This window comes from Melampsora larici-populina, assembly GCF_000204055.1.
Source record: "Melampsora larici-populina 98AG31 unplaced genomic scaffold MELLAscaffold_77, whole genome shotgun sequence".
Classification (NCBI taxonomy): Eukaryota; Fungi; Basidiomycota; class Pucciniomycetes; order Pucciniales; family Melampsoraceae; genus Melampsora; species Melampsora laricis-populina.
Window position 1 is genome coordinate 34,824 of NW_006768841.1, and position 19,800 is coordinate 54,623.

The 19,800-nt window shown below is 42.2% G+C and overlaps 4 protein-coding genes across 4 annotated transcripts; 1 reads left to right on the top strand and 3 right to left on the bottom strand.

Annotated features, from left to right (window-relative positions):
• Nucleotides 1-3,107: 3,107 nt before the first annotated feature.
• MELLADRAFT_94977 (uncharacterized protein) lies at nt 3,108-6,921 on the bottom strand (the record flags this gene model as incomplete). Its single annotated transcript, XM_007417702.1, has 11 exons — nt 3,108-3,264; nt 3,345-3,610; nt 3,677-4,131; nt 4,226-4,408; nt 4,782-5,187; nt 5,269-5,469; nt 5,510-5,695; nt 5,763-5,915; nt 5,981-6,274; nt 6,351-6,656; nt 6,742-6,921. The coding sequence occupies 11 exons, from the start codon at nt 6,919-6,921 to the stop codon at nt 3,108-3,110; spliced, it is 2,787 nt and encodes a 928-aa protein (XP_007417764.1).
• A 617-nt stretch (nt 6,922-7,538) lies between these two features.
• On the top strand, nt 7,539-12,099 carry MELLADRAFT_113083 (uncharacterized protein; the record flags this gene model as incomplete). The annotated part of the gene is made up of 5 exons (XM_007417723.1): nt 7,539-10,349; nt 10,428-10,539; nt 10,629-11,344; nt 11,427-11,496; nt 11,534-12,099. 5 exons carry the CDS (start codon nt 7,539-7,541, stop codon nt 12,097-12,099), a joined length of 4,275 nt encoding a protein of 1,424 aa, XP_007417785.1.
• A 902-nt stretch (nt 12,100-13,001) lies between these two features.
• On the bottom strand, nt 13,002-15,536 carry MELLADRAFT_45847 (uncharacterized protein; the record flags this gene model as incomplete). The annotated part of the gene is made up of 10 exons (XM_007417676.1): nt 13,002-13,575; nt 13,652-13,823; nt 13,903-14,091; nt 14,180-14,320; nt 14,388-14,467; nt 14,529-14,609; nt 14,684-14,815; nt 14,907-15,021; nt 15,102-15,164; nt 15,263-15,536. The coding sequence occupies 10 exons, from the start codon at nt 15,382-15,384 to the stop codon at nt 13,342-13,344; spliced, it is 1,329 nt and encodes a 442-aa protein (XP_007417738.1).
• Nucleotides 15,537-16,556: 1,020 nt separating this feature from the next.
• On the bottom strand, nt 16,557-17,425 carry MELLADRAFT_68912 (uncharacterized protein; the record flags this gene model as incomplete). Its single annotated transcript, XM_007417682.1, has 4 exons — nt 16,557-16,687; nt 16,986-17,051; nt 17,127-17,291; nt 17,353-17,425. The coding sequence occupies 4 exons, from the start codon at nt 17,423-17,425 to the stop codon at nt 16,557-16,559; spliced, it is 435 nt and encodes a 144-aa protein (XP_007417744.1).
• Nucleotides 17,426-19,800: the final 2,375 nt, after the last annotated feature.

The following is a 19,800-nucleotide window of genomic DNA, read 5'->3' on the forward strand; positions in this document are numbered from 1 at the left end:
CGTAGGCTCCGGGAGCAACTGTTACACCTAATGATCTAACAATTTGTAACAATATGACAGTTTTCAATGAACTGTTGGCAATAGAACATTCATTCCCATAAGTATTTGGGCATACATGGGCAGTTGGGGCTGATAGCTCAACAAAAATTTCTATCAATAACCATCTCAAATGGTGTCTGACCCCTGAGATGGTTATTGATAGAAACCCTGGGGGATTGGGTGATACATAAACATTGATTGGTTGCAATGACTGTTAACTAAACTGATTTAACTAAACTGATTGTCTTGAGGCTGGAATTATATGGTAACACCTACTTAAGTTTCAATAAACTCACTACAAGTATCATTAATCCAAGAAGACAAATCGCCTTTTTGAATCAATAGTGAACATGATTGATTCAACTACACCAAATACTTCCAAAAGGAGAAACAAGGCACGCAAAACTGTGAAGGGTTTTTTGTCGTGGTGATTGCCTATTTGTGTAGGTGTAGGGGTTTGCTACCGTCGGTCTGGGATGCAATTCCAGTGCGTACAAGCACAACACTTGGGAAAGATACAGGTGCGATGTTGCCTTGGGAATGATGCCCCTGAGTAAATTGACAAACTACAGACAGAAGGTATTCAACTGATGCACATTGCAAAGCCATTGGTACTCACTGTAGGGTCTGGGCTGTGTGATAATGAGTACATCTTGTAAAGTTTGTGTATGCTGCGTGCTGATGCCGGCAGTTTCTGATTGCACTGCTGCTTTCACTCAGCCCTCTGTGCATCACGTGAACTTGATCTTATAGGCCCCCAAGATCAAGGGGGTTGTTTTCACAGGCCCCCAAGGATGTTTGCACATTGGGGTGTAGGTGTATGAATTTGTATACACCTGTCAGCAACAATCAATTATATGTATTAGACATAATGCTGCAGAGAGTAATTAGATTCTTGTACTGCCTTGCATCAGCGTTGGCCTTCTGCACATTCACTGTATCTCCTGGGTATGGTGTGGTCTTAAGAGTTTTAGTGAGTGCTTTAGCTGTCATGTTTGGTTCTGTAGAGGCTGCTGCGGAACCAGGCTGTGTGTTATCCCCCAAGGAATCTATCTCCACTTAGTGTTCCTTCCTCACCCATGGTCTGTAAGTAACTTCAGTAGCCCATTGACTCAACCTCAAGGTTGTGTAGTATGAATGAGCACCCTCTTGCTGGCTGATGATCCGGGTTGTTCCTCCCTCTCACAATCCTTGCAAACAGATCAACACTCCCCAGTAGTCCAAGAAGATCACACTGTCCATCACTCTCTATGCATGCTTGGAAACAGATCCATCTCCCAAGTGCTCCTTGCCTGCCAAAGAATATCACACTCTCTTCTATGCTTGCTCTTGATGACGTCAGTCTGATTGCGCGGTCAGCCAAACAAAATAAGGTGAACAAGAGATTAAGTTAAAGGCATAATAGAGATAAGTTAAAGGCATAATCCATAACTAACAATCACAACCAAGCCAAAACATGAGCGTAAAGGACAACAATCAAACCATCATAATTAAAAATCCTCCACACACATAATGTGTGACTATCAGGGTAGCCCAGGAACACGGGGGGAGCAGTTGGTACCACAAACATTCTTGATGTATTTTTATCGTTATCAAGACAACAAGAGAAATAAAGTATCAATGAATTGAAGATAGAAAACTTCAACAATAGTGACTGCCACGCAAATGTAAGCATGCAAATTCTTTCAAACAAGAGGGTTAATCTGCAGACATTATTGGTCTAAGAGACCAAAAAGGGTCCTTCTCAAATTGACAAAAAAAATTGAGACCTAAAATCAACCTTGCTCACTGACTGGTGCGTCAGCTTTTTCGCATACATGTGGACACGTGGTGAAAAGGGGGGCGGTGTGCACAACATCCTGATTTTGTACTGTTCATGTACAACCCCCAACCAGGCATCAATATGCCAGTGTGTGGTGTGTTTGATAGCTCACGTCTTCAATGTGTGTATGGTATACATAATGATTAAAGACATAGGATAGCAATGTATGTAATGATTATGTATGTACATGACTATGTATGGTACATGATGATTAAGGAGATAGATAGCCATAGTGATAAAGTGACAAAGTGACTCTGACTCTCACTCTCTCATTCAATTATTACATCAGAATTTGTGGGGTGGTGGCTTGTTGTAGTGGTTGTCTAAACAGAATTAAATTGCAAATAACTACAATCTAGAAATTACTTACATGTGTATGCATGTTGTCTTGTTAGCATATTTCATCTGGATGATTTCCCCTGTGAGTGCTTGCAAATATTGTGTACCTCTCAATTGCATTGATAGTGTGTTATTAGGACCTCGTGAGTTGGGGATCAAGGGTCTACAAAAGGGTGTTCTTGAACGTATGATAAGATTGCAACGTGAGGATATAAAATCTCTGACTCGAGACTCTCTAGTAGAGCAAGATCTCACTATAAGCATACAAGCATATTCTACGTATGGGCTCATAACATGTGTCGATAGTGTGTCATGACAATGCAAAAGTTCCAAGAGTGATTGTGTGACCTAGTTGAAAGTATATGCAGAAGGTACCATGTCCATGAACTTGAACCCAGCATTTAAATGTTTATCTTGGTCAATGGTGTCTACCCCATTACACTATGGGGTAGGGACCACTCAGCAACCAAAAAAGTATTCTTTTAAGTATTCTTTTGATTGAATAACAATGCACTCATGGGAAGTGTCCTCTGAATGAAACTCAAGAAAAAAATGAACTGCAAGTCATTTTTTTGTAAATAAGACAGACATGATTTGATTTGAAAGGGTGCCAAATGTTTAATAGAACAGCAGCTTTTTTGTTATTGGGGAGAACAGCACAGGGAAAAACAAATTTGAAAAATGTAGTCTTTTTTTATGTAAAGATGGAAACAAACTGTTAAAAGAACAAGTGAAAGAATAGGCAAAAACCAAAACAACAAATAAAGTTGAAGAAATGTGAACGAGTGTGTCGAAAGAAAAGAAGTCAAGCAGTTGCTTATCTTATGGAATACGTCTTACAACGATGGATAGTTTGAATGCTTTGCTAACTGAAAACCAGGTGAATTGAACCCTCGCAGTGATCATCTCAATCCTGTTCATCAGGGTTAACAGGTGGCGATCCAACTGGGTAGTAGGGTAATGGCTTTGTCATACCTAAGCTACGACAAAAGTGATTGCATTCATGTCTTGACGCAAATGCTTGACACCCTGCTGTGGATGGGTGCTGTATAAACCATTCGCGCCTACGTTATCATAAACCAAAAACACAAAAATGGTCAATTCAGGAAGAGACTGGTGATTGGTACAAACAAACCATACTGACGTGTTATCATCCATAGCTAGATCAGTGATAATGGACCCATCACCACGGAACCCGTGGATTAAAGCTTGGCAATTATGATAGTTGTAAGTCCAATGGGTGAAGCATTCAAAGAACCGCCCGAGGAGGTTTGCAGCCCGACTTTCCGGCCCGAAACCCCCCTCGGCCGTTATACAAACGGGCTTAGCGGAAACTTTCTCACGTAGATTGAACCACCGTCTCCTATTGTTGGAACCTTGGGTAATGAAGAGTACGAGGTTCTGGGTAATCTATAGTAGGAAGGAAAACCAGTCAGTGGGCGTGACTAAAATTCAAGAAGATGACTCGTCACCCACGTGCAATTTGCGAAGCACACGATATTCTGCATCACTGAATTCGCGAAGGGGAAGGAGCAATCTTTTGAATGTTTGGAGGAGGCAATCAGCGTGGTAATACATTTGGGCAAATCGCAGGTGATCTTGGAGGTTATCCTTTGTACGGTCGAGAGCACATGCATCTAATGTAACATCTTCGGCACCCGTGTGCCAAACTGCTGAGTATGTGTAACGACCATCGTAGGAGAACCGAGCGGTGCGTTGATTGACGTCGATATCGATGATGTTACATCCCCACTTGTACTTTAACACGTCTGGGGTCCGCCGCGTTGTTTGCTGACGTTCCACAAGCCCAAATACCCAGTTGGATCTGGTGCCGGGGTCGTTTCTTGTCAAAAATAGATCATCTGGTTGGTCGAACGGTAACGCCTTCCAACCAAGGTCCTCCGAAGTTGTGAAGCACTTGGCAGGGGAGGCTACAAGGGAGAGGTTCGAAAGAAAGAAACAAAGAGCCAAGACCGATATCAGTGATAAAAGATGTTATGTATATGGTGTACAGAAAAGACCCACCCAATTTTAAGCTCGAGTACATGTCTATGCGTGTCATTTGACAACAGATGTAAGATGTAAAATTGGGGTTACTGGGGTTGTTTTGGCGGGGAGGTGCAGTGTTGTATGTGATGTCTTGAGTTAGGCAAGCAAGATGAATATCGTCGGCGAAGAGGCAGAGAGAAGCTGATGAATCTGAATCGACTGAAGAAAAGGTAGATGTCAGTAGGTGATCAGAAGGGCGATCTTATTCTCTTTGAAACTCAGGCAGCAGGCGCGAGGCTAGATGAGACGAGGGTCAGCAAGTCTAAGAAGGCATGGCGGTGAGAGGATGTAATTGCATCATTCTTATGCCGAAGCACACAGACATTGGAAACAAGGGTACCACAGATGAAAGGAAGGGGTTGTTGTCGGGGTTGTCGTCTACATTTGGAGCAGCACAGACATTGGAAAAGAGAGACTCAAAAGAAAATTTGAAGGGGTTGTTGTCGTGGTGATGGTCTATTTTATTAATGTTTGGGATGTGTAGGTGTAGGGGTTCGTGGGAGGCGTCGGCGCTTTTGGATTGGCTTAGGACCTGGGGCAATTCCGAGGCCTTGCTCGCGCACCGCCGTGTGGGGCAAGGAACATACGATGTCGTATTCTTGCTGGAAGTTTCGCCTCGTCCGTGCCACGGTGATGTTGTGCTTGTTGATTTCACCTTCTTCAGGCCAATGATCCACCCAGGCCTGCATTCTGTCAAGATCGACTAGATCAACCCAGGCGGCGTAGCGATATACTGTTTTGTCTTTAAGCCTAAATTGACTTCCATATTGTTCGATCCAAAGTGAGATGCGAGCCTTGCGCCGCGGGGTAAACCCGCCGGCAGATCGATACCAAGCAAGCATTTCTGATACCAGGGTGTCTTCACCTGGCCAATCTCTCAGCGTGGCACCACTAGTATCTGATTGTGTCGACGGTGAGGGAAAGGGGGACCCATCGACCTGACCCAAGATATTCTAGGTAGAGTAAGTTAGTGGTCTGGGCCAAAATCTGAAAAAAAAACAATCCTAAAAAAGGAGTACCTTGATGGTGCCTATTCCAAACAAAGCCGGATTGAGATGGACAAGTGAATCGTCCAGACGTAATGAATCAGGGGTTGAGGGGATAGGCACTGAATCGTTCTGTTCTGGTGACGTGGAGGTTTGTGACTGTGGCGACGGCTGTGGTGTGGGTCTGGCTGAGTCATAGTTCGAGGCCGAGTGTAGTACCACTGGGGGTGATGCCTGTGCCAACGAGTCGCATTGAGGATGATGCTGTTGGAACTTGAAGAACATCTTCAGATGTGTCGGATTGGGTTGGAACTCGGGGGACGATCGGTTTACCCAATTGAAGGCCTTCTAGGACATCTTGGAGCTCGTCGGTGAGATTCGCACGTTGCTTGGGTACGCACAAGACCAGGTTCTTTGAGGTGCGAGTATATTTGTGCGGCAGATGCACTGGGATTTCACGCTGGAGAGAGAAGATGTCAATGAATGGAGTCATTCAATGGAAATAAGCGACAGGGGTGAGCGCTTACCCATTTCCTCATGGGCTCTTCCCATACGCACAGCTGGCCATCCCAATCTGGACCAGAGGCCGCCTGTGCGTCGCGTAGGAGGGATTGACAGTCGTTGAGAATGGCCACGGGCCAGTCTTGAAAAAAGTGGGAGATGATGGGAGCATCGGCACCCTGTGATATATATATCAACGTCAGTTACATCATGGTGAATTTGGGGACAAAATGATTCAATTTACCTGGGTTACAAGGTGAAGGCTGATCACCTTCCCTGGGTCGATAGAAGGAGTGGAGGCCTTTCGGACCGCTTCCGCCTGGTCCACACGCGAGGCGGCGAGAAGGAGCTGGCCATCTGCGGAAAGGATGGTTCCGACTCTGCCGATGGCCTGGGCACACTGCGCCGGAAGTAACCGTGCACGTTTGGGGACAGGAAGATCGTCGAGGCTGGCTGTGGGGACAGCAACAACTGGGGGTGGCGTTTGGATGATGCGATGCACGTAGCATTGGCCAGGGGTTCCATATTCAAGGCAGCACTACATTGTCGAGTCAAGGGAGTCAGCGAATGCCATCAGGTAGATCAATGCAAATAGGAACACAATCGGGACTGACGGATTTACAGAAACGAAGCGCACATCCAGCATGTCCGGCTCTCTTATGCTTGTTGGCTGTGGGTCCTATGTTGGGACGAGCGCAATCGATCCCTGGCCCGGTTCGTTTGACTCGTTGGGAGGTCTTTGGCTGGCTGTTGGTTGGACTGATTCGAGGGGTTGCTGGTAAGCCTCGAATGTTGACTGGGGGTCCGTAAGCAGAAAGGTCGAAAGAAATGGGGTAAGGGGCACCGGCGTTGATGCATCCGATCTCATGAATGAGTTGATTGAGCTTGAATGTACGGTAGAAATGCACAGTTCTTGGGCACTAGGGGAAGGCAAACATAAGAAAAGGGTGCATTCGCATTAGGATGGCGAGACAAAATCACAAGTCAAGATGCATCTTTACTCACTTTTACATTGACAGTATCTTTTTCTTCGTTATCGGAGAGATACATCAGCGAAGGGGCGTTGGAAATCGGACAGTCAGGACATGCAAGGCCAACGAGGCCTTTATGTTTTGGCAGGGGTAAGGTTGGGTGCGAAGGCATTCGCCGGTATTTCGCGCCGATGTAGGGGTTTCCGAAGACCATAGCGTGCGAGGAGGCAAGTGATGATGCGAAAGATTGCAGGGCAAGGCCATTATAAGGAATGAGATCATATCTTTGAGAACAGAAAAAAAAATTGTGTTTCATGTAAGGGAAAAAATTTGATGGAAGGATGCCCAATGAGGACAAGACGCGTCGGCGCTATGGGTTTTCGAAGGTGCGATGGGGCGGGGTAAGAGCCCCGTGCGCAGCAAACCCGTACGGATAACTCTCACTGCAAGCATATGTGTAATACATGTATGCCGATACCCTAGTTCTGTATTCTCACGGGTGTATTCTCACATGAGAATTCTCACGAAAAGTACGATTCCGCGATGCTCCCATAGAAACCAGAATGGAGATTGTGAGTCTGATTGTACATTTATGGAAGCTGTATCTGAGTGGTTTCCAAGGTTTTAAGTGAATTTAAGTAGTTTTAGCTGATTTTAAGTGTTTTATGAGTTTTATCTTGAATGAGTTTGATAGTTTTGATGGTATGCCCCTTTCCTCGATTTATCAAACTGACTCTCTCCTCGTTCGGTCTCACTCTGAGTGACTGTGTCTTTGTATTGATTTGTTGTTTACCTTTTTCAGTTTGACTCTAAAATCGAATTCTAATCAAAATGCAACAACAACAACAACAGCAACAATCATCGGGATCTCAAGCTTTATCATCTCAATATCCTATCAGACAATTCATACCACCTAATCAATCTAATCTAACTCCACAACAGCATCAACTCTTACAACAACAAAGATTATGGTCAGATTCTCAACAACAACAACCTCAACAACCACAACAACTCTTTGGTCATTCGAATCTAAATAACAATTCGAATATGGGTCCACCTACAAATTTATCTCAATTAACTCCTCAACAAATTCAACATGCTCAACAACGTATAGCTAGTGGTGGCGCTCAAATGCTAGCTCAACAAGCTCAATCTCCGGCTCATCTTACTGCTTTAGCTCAAATGAGAGCTGTCACTGGATTTCCTGGTAATCCAGCAGCACTGAATCGAGTACCTAATATGCCAGCAGATGTACAATCAATGGGTCCTAACTCTTACGGAGCTAACGCTGATCGACTCAAAGCTATACAAATGTTACAAGCTCAACATGAATACCAACATCAACTTCAACAGCGTGAGCAATTACAAGCTCAAGCTCAAGCACAAGCACAAGCACAAGCTCAAGCTCAGGCTCAGCAACTTCAACACCACCAGCTTCAACAACAGCAACAGCAAGCCCATCAACAGCAACAGCAACAAGCCCATCAACAGCAACAACAACAGCATGCCCATCAACAACAACAGCACCTTCTTCAGCAGCAACAGCAACAACAACAACAGCAGCAGCAGCAGCAACAGCAGCAACAGCAGCAACAGCAGCAGCAGCCACAACAACAGCAACAACACGGTCGAATAACACCAAGTCAAGCAAACCTCGCTCAAAACATCTCTAGACCAGGCTCGCAACCCTCTCAGAACGGCTTTGCTCAGACACCAGCTGGAGTTCGACCCATGCCCAATTCGAATCCGGGGGTCAGACAAGGTGTGATGCCACCACCTCTCCTTCAAGGTCTCGTCCCATCTCGGGACCCCTCTCAGCAACAACAAGCTGCACAGCATCAACAGCAACTTCAACAACAACACCAGATCGCTCTCGAACGCGAGCGGCGAACTCAGTTGCAACTACAGCAACAACAACAACACGCCGTTCAGCAAGCCGCTCAACAGCTTATGAGACAATCGCCGGAGCATACTCAAGCTCATCTTAACATGCATCCGCGTCAACACCTTCATCAACATGTCAATCAGCTAGCTCAACAAAGCCAAGCTCAAGCTCTTCAATCTAGAATGAACTCCTCGCCTCATCAACCTAATCAACCTAATCCACTTCAGCAACAAACCCAATCTCCTCAGCAAGCTTTCGCTCAACAACAGCAGCAAGCCATGACACCTCAACAAGCCATGATGTTTGCAAGACAGAATCATGCCTCCGGCTCTACCCCACTACCTGGTCAATCTCCCGTTCGACCTCCGTTTGCCCGTCCACATTCTCAAGCCCAAAATCCGTCTCAAAACGATCCGGCCCGTCCGCCTTCACAAGCTAGTCACGTTCCCGCTCACTCTCAACAGTCGCATTCTCCTTTCCCTTCAGGTGCAAGTCAAGGTGGGACAACACCTCAGACTCTGTTCAAAAATTTACCTGTCAATACGACCCCAGGTCAACAGCCTGCTCGATTACCTGCTCCACCTTCTTCCGATCCCAAATGCGAAGAACCCAATCGAACGCTTGAGTTACAGCAGGCTCATCCATCACGTCTCATGTATCATCCGGACCATCTTTCAAGTCAAGTTCCATTATCGGCTGCTCAGAGACAAATGATCAATCAACATCTGCAACAGCAACTCACACCTCAACAGCAAATGCAACTGCGAGAGCAACAACTTCAATTCCAACAACAGGCTTCACCTGCTCAGGTGCAAGCTGCTGTTCAGGCTCATGCAGTGGCTCAGCAACATGCCGCTGCTGCCAGAGCAAGAGCTGAGGCGATGGGAATGCGAAACCCTTCTGAGGCTGAAGTTCGCGCCATGGAAGCAGCACAAGGCAATATGCAAAACGCGGTATCACAACAGCATCTTCAACAATCTTCGCTCTCCAATCAAGAACAAACAAACCTTCAGCAGTCTACGCAACCATCAAACGCTGCTGCTCAACAGGCTCTTCAGAACGAGCGCATGGCCAACATTCAGCAACTGCAACAATTTCGGGAGGCTTCCAATCAGCAGCAGCAGCAGCAGCAACAACAACAACTTCAACAGAAACAGCAGATGGCACAACAACAACAACAAAACGCTACTCATCCTCAACCCACGCCGTCAGACGATCAACCTGCTTTGACATCGCCTTCACCATCTGTGAATCTTCAACAGCGACAATCCGTCCAACAGTATATGCAACAACGCGAGGATTCGCAAGCTGCGCGTGAGAAACAGTCTTCTCAACCACCTCAATCACAATCACAAGCCCAAATGACACCGAGACAACGATCGGAGCAGCCCCAGGCAATGAATTCTGCTTCCTCACCCGCCTCCTTCCAAGCCATGCGATCAGCCGGACCTTCTCAGACTCCAATGATGACAAACGGCATGATACCTGGATCATCAAGACCCCCTGGTGGAAATGTTGGAGAGTCAGGAATAGTAGCTAATTCATCGGGTGAGATGAGTACAAGTCCATCAAGGACAGGAACAGATGGAGCTAGAGAACTTGATAAGAAACCAATGTTGATTCAACATGCACCATTTCAAATCGGAGGATTTCAACCATCAACATCGTTTTCAAATAATAGTGAAATCACTCATATAGCTGATGCTGGATTAATGAGACTTTATAAATTCTTTGATCGTGTTTCAAGGATAGGTCGAGTGAGTTTGTCTGTTACGATTTTTTTGATTCGTTATTATGACTCTTACCAATGATTCGTTTCTTTTTTGATTTTATAGCAGGAGGATCCAATGAATTATATTCGTCAACTTATTTCTGATTTCTTTACTGATACTGCGAATTTCAAGATTTCACTGTGGGATCAAAAGACGGAGCATAACAAATCATTTGGTGAGCCCTTTCGTTCTATGTCCCATGAGAATGATCATCTTGTGATGCGAGACAAGAAAGTACATCTTTACTGACTATCACTATTGTAGATATTCCTGTCTCTGCACTGGGTCGATTTTTCTACATCTTCTTTGATGCTGGAGCGGTATCGATGACACCTATACTTGATAATCCTGTTGAACTGGCGCTATATTCACCACCGTCCAAAAACGCCGAAGGACGTCACATTCACGTTGGATATGCGTTAGATTGTGAAGAATGTACATGGTCCATCAAATATCGTGAAGGGATCAAGGTAGATATCGCTGGAAAAATGAGCGCAAATATGTATAAGTGCAATGTTCCAACTCAAAGTCACGATGGGGGTGAGATGTCGATGAAGGAAGTATTGAAGTTAGATTCATTTGAGTTTATCGGTACTTCACATGTTGAATGGATCTCTAGAGGAGCTTTGGTAACCGAAACGATTGATCGATTGATTTCACCGCCTCCGAATCAATCATCACTTCCTGATCCATTAATACCATTACCACCACCTACCACTGAATCTAATAATCCAACACCATCACCTAAACCAACGAATTCTAAAAGAAGACAATCTGGAAGTGCAGCAGCGAGAAAACGGAGTCTAGCATTAGCAGAAGAAGAAAGAAAAATGGCAGAAGCTCAACAAGCTGTTGCAGTGGCTGCTGCTGCTGCTGCCGCTGCTGCTGCTATCAAGACGGTCAAATGGGAATCTCAAAGGGTTCCGATGAGCCCAGTTGGTACATTCGGAATTCCTGAAAAATCAATGAGGTGTTTAGAAGTAAGTCTTTTTCTTATTGCTCCTTTGATGGTACGATCAATCGGGACTGATAAATTGATACTTTTGGGGTGGGTTCTTTTAGTTAATTGAGAGTGTGGCTCAATTAGCACCACTGATGGGTTTTGCAGTTGATAATAATTTGTCACCATTAGGTAAATTTTCTAAACCCTTTGTTATTCGTTGTTGAAGTACTAGTACATGTATCGGTAGCTCTAATCCATTACCGTCTTTTCAAAATCCTATTACAAAAAATAGAATCTCTGCGGCAGTATACAGAGCGATACCGACAACAGAAATCAGAAGAAACAGGATCGAAAGCAGGAGGTGGCGGAGGTGGTGGGACCATAGAAGAAACCAATCATTCTGGAACGATCGGTGGACAACCGAGTGGAAACCCAAACTCATCACCATCACCATTAAACCGTCAAGCTAGTACTCCGCCCGGAGCAGGAGGAAATGGAGGAGGAGGTTCATCATCAACTTATACTGGTTTACCACCGATCGTACCACCCACTACTACTACTAATGAAAGTAATGATGAACCTTATATACATGCTGGTAGTCTTTATCCTGAACATCAAGTTAAAAATGAAGAAAACAATAATGGGAATACTAATAGTAATATTAGTACTACAAATAATAATAATAACAGTAGTAATAATAATAATAATGTTAATACAGATGGTGAAGGAGGAGGAGAAGGATCGAATAGTTTGAAACGTAAAGCTTCTTCTAGTGATGATGGGCATGACTAAGTTTTGGATCAAGAGTATCATTATCAAATGAAAAAAAGGAAAAGTTGAGATTCCGGCATGATCTTGTGTTTCTTAAAAAACAAAAAGTTGATGATTTTTTCTCTTTACTATAATGTTGGTAAATTTGTTTTTTTGAAAAAAGGAAAAAAATATAATATATATAGTATTATCCTTTTTTTATGTTGTTGTTGTTGTTCCTTTTTTTTGTTGTTGTTCTTGTTTTTCTTAATTATTAAGAATTTGTGTGAAGGAAAAAAAAATCAATTCCATATGTAAGGGTTTTTTCTCTACTATATGTGTTTGTGTTTGTGTGACTGTTTTTGTTTTTTTGAATTTTGAATTTTTGTTTGTTTAATTTTCGAGTTTTTTTTTGTTTGGTTGACCGGTTTTTGTGAATATTTGCAAAAAGAACAAAGAAAGTAAACATTACATTTTTTATTGGTCAACTTATTCAAAACATTTTTTTCGGTGATGATGATGGGTTTTGTATAAGGGTTATCTTATTTTTGGGTTTTGAAGATGAGGATTTGAATTAAAGATCATTCAAGAAAATCTAGCTTGAATCATACTTTATGTGATGAAGTATGTATAAAACTTTTATGTATGTATGATCATTGAGCTTTGATCAACAACATGAAGCTACTCTTATCGCGGAGCCTCAAAATGTCGAAAAAGAAAAGAATTTCTATTGAGGATTCCGAAAATGTTGATCAATATTTGTTTGTCTCTTTGTTTGCAATATCTTGGAATTTATCTTGCAGCGGAGTTGATCAAGACTGCGTATTGTCTCTGGGGGCACCACGTTGGGTCCCAGGATATGACTGAACCGCTCGGACTGTTGTCATCATAATAATATGTAGGTGCTGTCAATGTGCCCTCTATTTATGTTCAACTTCTACTCAATCACTTCTTATGTGCCCAATCAGATAGACAGTTCCCATTCAACCAATTAGCCATTATCAATGATCAATGGTATCAATATGGCTCAAGGGCACAAACACACAAATATCTCATAATCAATTAAGGTTATCCCTTTTACTGTGTATCCGGGATTCCGGCCACAAAGATTCCTTGTTCTATATATCTATTCCTATTTAGGTATTACAACAAGACTGAAAACATGCAATCAAGTAAGAGTGGCATCGGCTCTGAATGTTATAGTAACGAGTCTAAATCCTTGAAGCAATCAGATAACATGAAACAAAACCAACCGAGAGATCTGGAAGAAATTTCAAAATCATATTATACGCGCTTCAGTCTACAGGCCATAGTCCCTGGTACAGGCATCGAGGGTAAAGCAACAAATTTTCCTCGAGTGCTAGGGTCACCACCCTGAATGCCGCCTGAATGTTTTGGTTTCTGTTGATTCCCGCTTGCATTTTTCCTCTGGGCTGAAGCTATGGGTGCATTTGGATTGGGTTTCCCTTCAGCCCTAGCTTTCCACGCTTGTTTGATTCTGATGGCTCGCTTCGAAAGCTATGGAAATGATAAAGAAGCAAATAAGCTCAAAGATATTCACCAATCAGAGATGAATAACAAAGAATAGCCTCACTTCATCCGCTTCAACTCCATCCTGAATACTTTGAATGATAGAATAAACCACAGAACGATAATTTCCGTCTTTCTTATCATCTCTAAACCGCAGAATCTTCCAAGTTTGTAATTTAGAGTTCCAGACTACTTCCACCACTCTATTGTCAAGTTGCTCTCGACGGAGTTTTCGTCTGTGTGTAGTGTATTTCAAATGAGAGATAGAGTTCAGGATGACTCTTCCGTTTACGATTACAGCAGACTGCACTCAACTCATGCCACTCTTGGTCGGACATCTCCAATGTATCAAAAAACGTTTCGCCATCATTACCACAATTCATCATGAGAACAAAGATCGGTTTCCCAAAGAAATCCGCTTCAGTTGGATCATCGGCACGAGGAGGGAATCGGAGTTCGAGCCTGAAATCAATGGAATTTTCGGATGGTGGCTTCCATTTCAAGCTAAGAAATACCGTAGGTTTGCTCAACTGATTTTCCTTTTAGAATAAGTACAAGCCACGGGAATGAAAACCTGCAGTAAGACACGTACATCTTTGGATCAGTGCCGATCCTGTAGGGTGAGCAGGCACTTGTGAAGATCAAGCCATCGTTCCCATGAGTAAGCTTAGGTAAATCATGCAGTAGGACTTTTTCAATCCCATAAGCAAGTTCCATTGACTTGAGTTTGACACTATTATCAAATTCAAATTCTTAGTGAAACTCATCAAGACCGAAATAAGATTCAAAGAGTAACGCACTCGAATGGCATGGTATTCCGCAAGTGAGGTTGAGCGGCCAACATCTTCTTCAAAGGGGCGATCACCCAATCTTTCAGTCGCTGTATAAATCATCTCAGATTTAGTAAAAGGTATATTTGAAAAACCAGGAAAAAGACTGACACCGTATCGATTGTTCAAAGGTTTGTGCATCAGATTTTGTCCCTCCAGAGCGATACAATCAAAAACCAAAAACCTCAGGACCTAAGTGATGAAAAATGTCAGATCAGCTTGATTATCTTTTTAGGTAGGTGATTAAACAACTGAAAAGTATTTACCTGTCCAATTTTGGGTTCAACATCAATCACTAATTCACCATCAATTATAGTATCCTTCAAGTACCTATTCTGATGTTCGTAGTGAGGGAATGCAATGTGGTCGACTAAAAAGAATTCATCACGTCGATTGATCTGGTGACAATTCAGCAACACAGAGTAAAGAGGGAGTGTGATGATCAGCAAGGATTTTCTACGATGAAAATCTGGTTTAAGAAGAACGTACAAAGTAAACTTCTTGTTTACCATTTTCAGTCGGACCATAGTAAAAGCTTTTTCGATCGGCAATCACCACTAAAGCCATCACCCTAACACCATCAGATTTTTCACATACCCAAAAACTGAGGGTTGATGGATTGGTAAGTCGTTAATCTTTCTGTATTGATTCTTCGGAAGTTTTAAATAATTTTCAAAGCTTAACTCTTCACTTTCGAGCAAATCAAGTGAGTGGTAGGTGAAACTAACAGGTTGTGATCCTGGAAACCTATGATAGTCGGAAGATTCAACCAGAAAGAAATGTAATCAATACCAATTTATGATGATCTTTTCTTATTTTTTGCGGGGGGTTTGGATTCTGTTTACCTTTGAGCTCCATTGAGAGAACAAAGTTGACCGAGATGTTGTTTGAGTGCTCGTAAGTGATCTCGATCTGTTATAAGTCGTCCAGGGATCGTATTGGGTACTGGGAAATTTGTATTCACCATCCTCGTCCTTTAGTTCTACTTCTAGTTTGATTTCTTCGTCTTGATTTTCAATGTGAATCTCAATTTATCCAAATCGTTTATTTTATACGCGTCAAAGTTTTCTTTTCAAGTCGTGCTTGAAGTTGTTACGAGGAGTGTGATGTGGTTTGTTCCCAAAGTCGATATGTTGAAGAGTTTACAACGATTTGGCGCCAACACACATACAGGGAGAAGTTCAAAACTCCCGCCCCGACTTCAAAAAGGCCCGGTCGATTCTCTTGATCAGGTTGTGGTGTCACTCGGGGTTGGGCGCTGAGGCTGTTGCACAAACATGCCATTGCCAATGCCAGATTGTGGCCTTTTATTGACCATTGTATATAGACTTATCTCATGGAAAGGAAGAGCTTAAAAGGATATTTGACAGGGCATCAATGGGGCGCATAGAGAGTCCCCTGTTACGAAGGGCCTGGCAGCTCGTACGCTGCAAAGATTGGACAGGACATATATTTTCTCTCATCTTGAACGCGAAAAGCTGCCGAAGAAGCTGAAGAGATATAGCCAGCTCAAGCTCGCAGATCTTGCAATTCCACATTCACAGCTCTCTATGACGAAGAGCATATTCCATAGGAATAAGTACCCTGCACAAACCATAAGTGTTTGTCTTGGTACTCTTGACACTAGATGCGTAGCAGTCTATATACCAAATATTTGACCAACAGATTGGAGTAAAGTATGGCAAACTTGAGATTGATACTTGAAGATAAGTATAAAAAACCCACTCATTTTATCAGAAGCGTTCTCATCCTTTACTGTCATTGACATCACTGCGTTTTCCAAGTGTTGTCGCTCTACGCCACACTCAGCATTATCGTGATCGTATAGAGGCTTGGCATATCAGACGAAAGACATGTACCTCGATAACTTCAAGGGGAGCCTGATAATCACCTGACGTAGAGATCACACATAGAAGCTTGTGACAAGTTAAAAATGTGAAAACCATAATTCGGAAAATGAACCCAAGCCCATAGTAGCTTTTTTCTCAATAACGATTTCTAAAAGAAATAAAGGCTCACTTCTCCCGAACAAGTCATGGGGATTTTCAAGTGCTAGACACTAAAGAGATGGTATTTCTATGTACTTAAATTTGTTTAAATAGTCTGACAAGTATCATAGGGTCAAAGAAATCTAGCAAATTATCCTTGAAGTGGTAGATGCTCTAAAAAGTAAATCTTGTAATCTTTTTCTTTATGAAGGCCAACCTTCATGACACAATCTTCAAAGTACCAACCAAGAAGGACCATGTGTTTGCGCGTTTGCATATATGCTGTAGTGTAAATATTCAAGAAAACAATGTCAGCACATCGTTTTAGTGAAGAACACAGGTATATATATCCAGTGAACAGAATATGCTTTGAGGTGGACCAATTAGGTGAACCTGAACGCTGAAGCAGGTGTTACCATCACTCAGCTCTCTTTACAGGCTGATATGAGACGATTAGATGCTACATAGATACCACTGGTATATGATGTATTCTTTCTGCGGATCTTTGTCTTATGATTTCCTTTCCATGTTTGCATAGAAAAGAACATCGAAAAAAACTCAGAGGTGAATACGGACTTACGTTTAGAATCAGTGGCTTTCCATCCAAAGTGCTTAAAATCACCGGAGCGAACTCTATTAAAAAATTCTGATAGTCCAGGTTCATGATAAGTTTGGATTAAATTGCAAAGGATGTAAGATCACAGTGAGAATGTGTATTTACCTTTCTTTTCAACAATCTTTCCTCCTGATTTGATTACACATTCGTCTGAAAAAAGTTCCTCAACTGGTTCATTTCTCAAGGGTGGACCCCTCATGTACTTTAAAAATGCTTCTCCGACTTCTTCTGCTAATGTGTCTTCAACTTTGGTTTCCATTGTATACATATCTGTCAAATTGACGGTTCAGCATGAACATAAAGCTCTGATATAACGTATATCCAAACTTACCATCTCCCCATGACGACGCAAAGGTAATCAAAAGTGAACCAACAAATGCAGCGAAAAAAAGGTTTTTGAACATATTGATCAATGTGTAAATCGAAATGTGGTTAATGCTAGGTGTGACTTGAAGTGATAATACTGAGAAAGCAATTTGTTAACCAACAATAAAAATTGGACACGGGATATAAAGACAGAAGTTCTTTTATATTGAGATCTTTCCTCAAGTGGAGATCTGTCCCCAAGTCACCAAAAATCTTATTGCACTTCAAACTAATTTACTGGTCAAGGAGTTCACTCTTGGTGAATAGTTGGTACAACATACAACACCTCGAGATGAATCAGGACATCATCTCTTGTACACAACTTGCTCCAGTACTTATCTTTGAAGTTATATTGAATCTGCCTTGATGACCCTGCAATCAGATAAAACATGGACCATCTTGGTATTTCTGTGAATAATACGTTTGTTTTCATGTTAAATCGATGCAGATGTGGTAATACGCAAGAAATATAATAATCCGACCTTTTTATCAAATTGGAGCAACTTGTGGTCAAATAGTGCAGCATTGCTTTTGAAAGATGATTTTTTTTGGAAATGCTGATCTCTCTGGAACTCGGTTTCTTGATCATATTTTACTCTTTTTTGCGGAACAAAGTTTGTTGCAACGAAGCCTCTTTTGTACGACGGAGAACCTGTGTGCGCAGTGCAAGAATGAAACGTGATGACTAAAGGCTTTATGCTGACCCGTCCACTTTTCAACAAAGGTTAAGGTACATGATAGTTTTTTTGTTACGTTGCTTCGAGTTTTGTTGGAGTTAGGTGGCTATCAAACACTGCAGCTATCAGCGTGAACGATACTGAACCACTAAAAAATACTGAGTGGTAAGGGTGTTGAGGGAAAGGTTCAGGGTTGGCTTCAGTGCGAGCCAAATTGGGTTACATGTCATCATGGTGATAGAGAGTTTTATGAGATCATTTCATAGGGTTCACTTCCAGAAATTAAAGAGGTTTTCTTAGGTTTTCGACCATGTCTGTTGGTATTTTAGGCGCCAGTTGGCATAACTGAACACAATGATGTGCGCAAACGCTGGTGATTTATATAGAAAAGGCTTTAATAGCTCGATTTGGAGCTCACTGAAAGGCAAGACCAGGAGTTGAGGTTGCTTCTCATCCCTAGGGTAGAGCAAAAGAACTCGACCTGTTCAACTTTCACACTTTCTTGTTAAGCGTATGTTGGAAGTTTGAAGACGTATTGAAAATCCGAGTATGGCTTGAGCAAAAACTATCTCACTGTTTGTGCACTGCTTATGATATTTTCAATTTTGACCACCCCTGAAGGTCTTTTTTTGGATGAAGAGCTGGCATTCCTGGGCTTTATTATATTTTCTAGGTTTCTGTGGTTTACCGCTCTGTGTTGACGGATCACAATGATACCTGCTTGTAATTAGGGTAGGCTGTGAAAATGGTGAATAGTGCCAATTACTTTGAAGCTTTGACTATATTCATTGTTTCGCCATGACCGGATCTTAACATCAAGGTAGCTCAAAAAGATAAAGCTGCAATACAATATCTACCCTGGCACTGTTTTTTAAAGTACAGGCCCCGGAGGCTGTCGCCGCCCTCACAATCTGTTGATATCAAGCCATTAGGTCCATTCTCTCTCTGCAGGCAGCGCTTTCGCTCCTTCAAAAATCCTGCAAAGGGAACAGAAGCAAGAAAATTGACAGGATGAAAGAAATTTCCCAAATATGTGGAAGTCTTTCATCTTCATTGTTTACCATGAAGGAATCGACTGAAGATCAAAAGCATTGACACCTATTGTAGTCCAGAGTTAAGTTCTATGATGATATTGTGTAAATAACAAAACCGCCTCAAAATGGAAATTCAAGTGATCAGCTCATCAAGGAAATTAGACTTACATAATCACAGCTAAAACAACGCAATTGTACAAATCCTGTTGTACATAGGAAACAAAGATCCAAGAAAGGTAATTTGGTAATTGAAAGTTTCCATAAAATAGCAAAACTAGATAAGGAAATCAAAGAGCATGGCTACATCGAATTGAGCCAGTTAGATAAATGAAAAAGGCAATCATAAGACGGCTGGAGATAGGATAGTTTATGAATAGAGAGTGCAGGTGATCAATTGTTTGTATGAATATGTAGTCAGAATGGGATGATTGTTTAGAGGGTGATTATGTAATGTATGTGTAATGTGTAATGAGATTGATTGTAATGCTGTGTTGATGATAATTTCCAGAAATCGAAAAGTGAATGGATCATCAAATGGATTTGAATTTCTTATCACTTTCACTTTCCACCATCGATCATCAACACTATCAACACTATCACCATGAACCATCCAAAGTCAAGTTCAGATCAAATTCCAAATTCATTCACTAACTTAAACTTACTTCATCAACAACAATCAAATCATCACAGTCATACTATCAG